This window comes from Orycteropus afer, unplaced genomic scaffold (genome assembly GCF_000298275.1).
Source record: "Orycteropus afer afer isolate SDZICR_OR568_19922 unplaced genomic scaffold, OryAfe1.0 scaffold00188, whole genome shotgun sequence".
NCBI classification, from domain to species: Eukaryota; Metazoa; Chordata; class Mammalia; order Tubulidentata; family Orycteropodidae; genus Orycteropus; species Orycteropus afer.
Genome location: NW_006921775.1, coordinates 6,523,986 through 6,528,222, shown reverse-complemented (window position 1 = coordinate 6,528,222; position 4,237 = coordinate 6,523,986). Strand labels below are relative to the sequence as shown.

Here is a 4,237-nt window from a genome sequence, read left to right as displayed (position 1 = left end):
GATGATGGGCTCAAGTATAGCAGGGATTGTGGGGCTGGCACGGGATCGGGCAGTGTTTCGTTCTGCTGTGCATGGTGTCGCTATGAATTGGAAACGACTCGACGGCACTTAACAACAACAACAACAACAAAGTACCATTATATGTCTATTAAACTAGCCAAAGTATAAATGGAAAACTCAATTTGAGAAGGGAAGTCAGTATGCTTTTCTCATTGTTTGTAGTTTTATAAATGAAGAGCAGTGTGATAACATACAATGTTGGGGTGGTGGTTAGTTGCTGTTGAGACATTTCTAGCTCGTGGTGACCCCATGTGTGCAGAGTAGAACTGCTCCATAGAGTTTTCTAATCTGTGACTTTTTGGAAGCAGATCACCAGGACTTTCAGCTATAAGTCAATTACTTAATCATTTGCACTACCCAGGGACCTATAAAATATGTTGTTGGTTTTTTTTACCCTGTGGTTTAATTTTGTTCCAAGAAAATAATATAGTACGGAAACAATGGTCACAGCAGTCATAAAGGTGAGGGGAGAAGGTCAGGAATAAGTAAGTAAGGAGCTCTGGTGGCATAGTGGATAAAGCATTTGGTTGCTAACCAGAGGTCAATGGTTCAAACCTACTAGCTGCTCTGTGGGAGGAAGAGGAGGTAATTTACTTCTGTAATGATTTACTGCTTTGGAAATCCAAATGGAACATATATTGAGTCAGAATCGACTCAGTGGCAGTGGATTTGGTTTTTTGTATTGGAAGTAGACTATAACAGGTAAATGGAATAGTCCATTTAGGAAATGTGTATTTCCATTAACTTTACAGTGCTGGATTACATTTCTATGGCACTTGACAATTTCAAAATACCTTAACATTCTTCATCTTTTTTAATGTTCACAAAAATCCTGCTGGGATATGACACCATTTTAAATACAAAAAAAATAAAACTTGTCCATGATTAGGATCAAAGCTATAACATATTTAATTATCTGAGATCACTTAGGTTTTAAAGGTGACGCTCTAGTGCATTCTTTCCAATAAATGGTGCTAGGTCAATGGGCTATGCAGATGAAAAAAAAAAAATTAATCTTGACCCTTAACTGACACTATGTAAAACTTAATTCCTAATTGTTCTAAACATGAAGACTAATACCATAACACTTTTAGAAGAAAATACAGAATATTCTGACACTTGTAGTAAGCAGTGATTTCCTTAACAGAACACAGAATGTACTAACCATAAAAGAAAAATTGAGCTGCTTAAAAATTAGGTACTTCTGTTCTTGAAAAGAACCTATTTAGAAAGTGAAAAGGTGAGATATTAGTAAGATATATAGGACTCATCCAAAAAGAAAAATTCCTATGAAACAACTAGAAAAATGGGCAAAAGACTTAAACAAGCACTTCACAGACAAGGTTGTCTGAGTGGCCAATGATGTGTTCATTGAACACATAAAAGCATTCAACTTTATTAGTCAGCAGGGAAATGTAAAATCAAACTGAAATACAATGCCAGCACACATTCACCGAATAGCTAAAAAGAAAAAAAGATAGACAATCTCAATTGTTGGCAAGAATATGGAGCAACTAGAATTCTCATACTGCTGGCAGGATTCAGAAATTGGTACAGTCACTTTGGATAACTACTTGACCATATCTGCTAAAGCTAGTCTAAATGTGAAGACCCTAGAGACAACAATTCCATCCTTCGGTATATACCAAATAGAAGTATGTCCATATGTTCACCAAAAGGAATGCACACGTGTTATTTATAATGCACCAAACTAGAAACTACCCAAATGCATGTCAGCAGTACAGTAAAGTAATACATGTATAGTCACAGTGGAACTATACTGTGGTGAGAATGAATGACATGCAACTATGTGTAACAACATAGGTGAATCTTGCAAGCGTGTATTGAACAAAAAAAGTTCAAAACCAGCCAAAACTTATCTGTGGCGGTAGAAGTTAGTACTGTGTTTACTCTTGGTGGGTGACAGTGACTGAAAGGGAGTATGAGATCTTTTGCAGGGTACTGGTAATATTCAGTATCTTGATCTGACTGTTGGTTTTCTCAGTGTATTAACACTGTAGAAGTTCATCCTGCTGTACATGTAGAATTTGTGTATTTTTCTGTATGTATTATATACTGAGTTCCTGGGGGTTCCAAATAGTTAACACACTGAGCTGCTAACCAAAAGGTTAGAGGTTTGAGTCTACCCAGAGGCACCTCAGAAGAAGGGCTTAGCCATCTACTTCCCAAAAATCAGCCCTTGGAAACCCTGCGCAGCACACTTCGGCTCTAACCCGTGGGTCATCGTGAGTCAGAGTCGACACAACAGCAGCTAGTTTTTATATTATATACTTCAGTAAAAACTTTACTAAGTGAATTAATTAGGTCTTGAATTTTACTTGTTTGCTTTTCAACGATTCACTTTTAGTGTATCCATTTGTTACCGGCCTCTTACTGAACTCATTAGATGGGATAGTTTTCTGGTGATTCTTTTGGTTATTATAGGTAGATGAATGATGATCCTTTCATCAGAAAACTAGGATGGCTCTTGTCTTCAGGAGAATGTCTTAATGCCAAGAAACATACATATAAGAAAACAGTAAGGTGTGTGGCGTAGAAAGCCTACCTGAGAGGACCTTTGAGCTCCCTTGCCCCTTCCAAGGGTTTTTAAACTTAGCAGTGTGAGGACCCAGAATAGTGCTAGAACAGTTTGGTGTACGTGAATAGACCTTTCATGTTATGTTCATAATAAACGTGGACACTGGAAAATGCGAGTCTTGTAATATTATTCTGTTTGCCCCTTTCCAACTCCTTTTTTTTTTTTTTGTTTGCTTGCTTGTTTTTGCAGATCTTTTCATGGATGCATCTGAGACTGAAAAAATGGCCAAAAGTTTAAAAGATGCAGAAGGAGTTTATTTTGTTCCATCTTTTAGTGGATTGCAGGTAAAAAAAAATTAGTAGCAACTTTGACTTGGCAACTTTGATTTTAACTTTTCTATCAATTCATGTGCCTATAAAAATAAAAAGTATAGTCTGTGATTAAGAAAAAGACCAAAGTATTGGTAAAGCCCGAAAGATGAGACAGATCTATTAGACAAATCTATCCTAGATGTGATTTTTCATTTCATATATATATATTTTTAATTTCACCTTGATAAGAAAATGTCACTGTTCTGCCATGGTTGCAAATTGGAAAAATTTGAAGAAGGGGAAGCTGCAGGCCAAGTATCTCCCAAATGTAAAATGAAACTCTTAAAACCAAAATCTACTGCCATTGAGTTGATTCCAGGGGTTTCCAAGGCTGTAATCTTTAGGAAAGCAGACTGCCACATATTTCTCCTGCAGAGTAGCCGGTGGGTTAAAACCACTAAGCTTTAGGTTATCAGCTGAATGCTTTAACCACTGTGTCACCAGAGCTCCTCAAAACCAAAAGTTAAGTTTTTCTTAGTCTGGAAGTTCTGCTGAAACCTGTTTAGCATCATAGCAACATGTAAACTTCCACTGAAAGATAGATAGTGTCTACACATGAGACACATTGGCTAAGAATTGAACCTGGGTCTCCTGTAAGGCAAGAATCCTGCCAGTGAACCACCAGCACCCCACATTATCTCATACAATCCTCAGGAAATCAACAAGGTAGAAGATTCTTATTATTCCATTCTAAAGATGAGGAAACAGATTTACTGCTGTTACAAATCACTTGCCAGGTTCCACACAGCAAGTGAGTGCCAGGTTTTCTGACTCAAAACTCCAGGCTCTAACCATTCTATAACACTACCTCATAGTATAGCATACAATATTATAGCAATAGGAATACACATTCGGTGCCAGACAAGCTTGTAGTTGGAACCTAGGTTGACAAGACAAGAGGCATGTTAGCATTTATCATTCTGTCAAGTCCCCAGCAAATTTAGGCTGAGATCCCAGCTGTGACAAGGGCCTGCCAGGGAAGGCAATCTATATCCCTGGGCTAGAGTCTGCTCCTTTTGTTCGTGGTTCTAAACGGAAGTCTGCTGAGTCTTTCTCTTCTCAGTTGGTTGATGTTTCTGGGGATGCTCACTTGAGGGAATTGGCAGTGATGAGTGAGTGATGTGAATGGAAACTGTCTGCCATAGCCAAGTATGACTAGCCGATTAAAAGGACCTTCCAGTATTTTCTTATCATGTTGTTGTTGTTGTTATGTGCCGTCGAGTCGGCCCCGACTCATAGCGACCCCTCCTTGGGTTTCCGAGGCAGT

General features: G+C 38.2%; 1 protein-coding gene across 1 annotated transcript in view; it reads left to right on the top strand.

The window, feature by feature from the left end:
• The window catches only part of GK5 (glycerol kinase 5), a 134,610-nt gene that overhangs the window by 103,678 nt on the left and 26,695 nt on the right, over positions 1–4,237 (top strand). Inside the window, exon 12 of the mRNA XM_007947545.1 lies at positions 2,849–2,943. Coding sequence (XP_007945736.1) covers positions 2,849–2,943 — 95 coding nt within the window. The remainder of the gene's footprint in view (positions 1–2,848; positions 2,944–4,237) is intronic.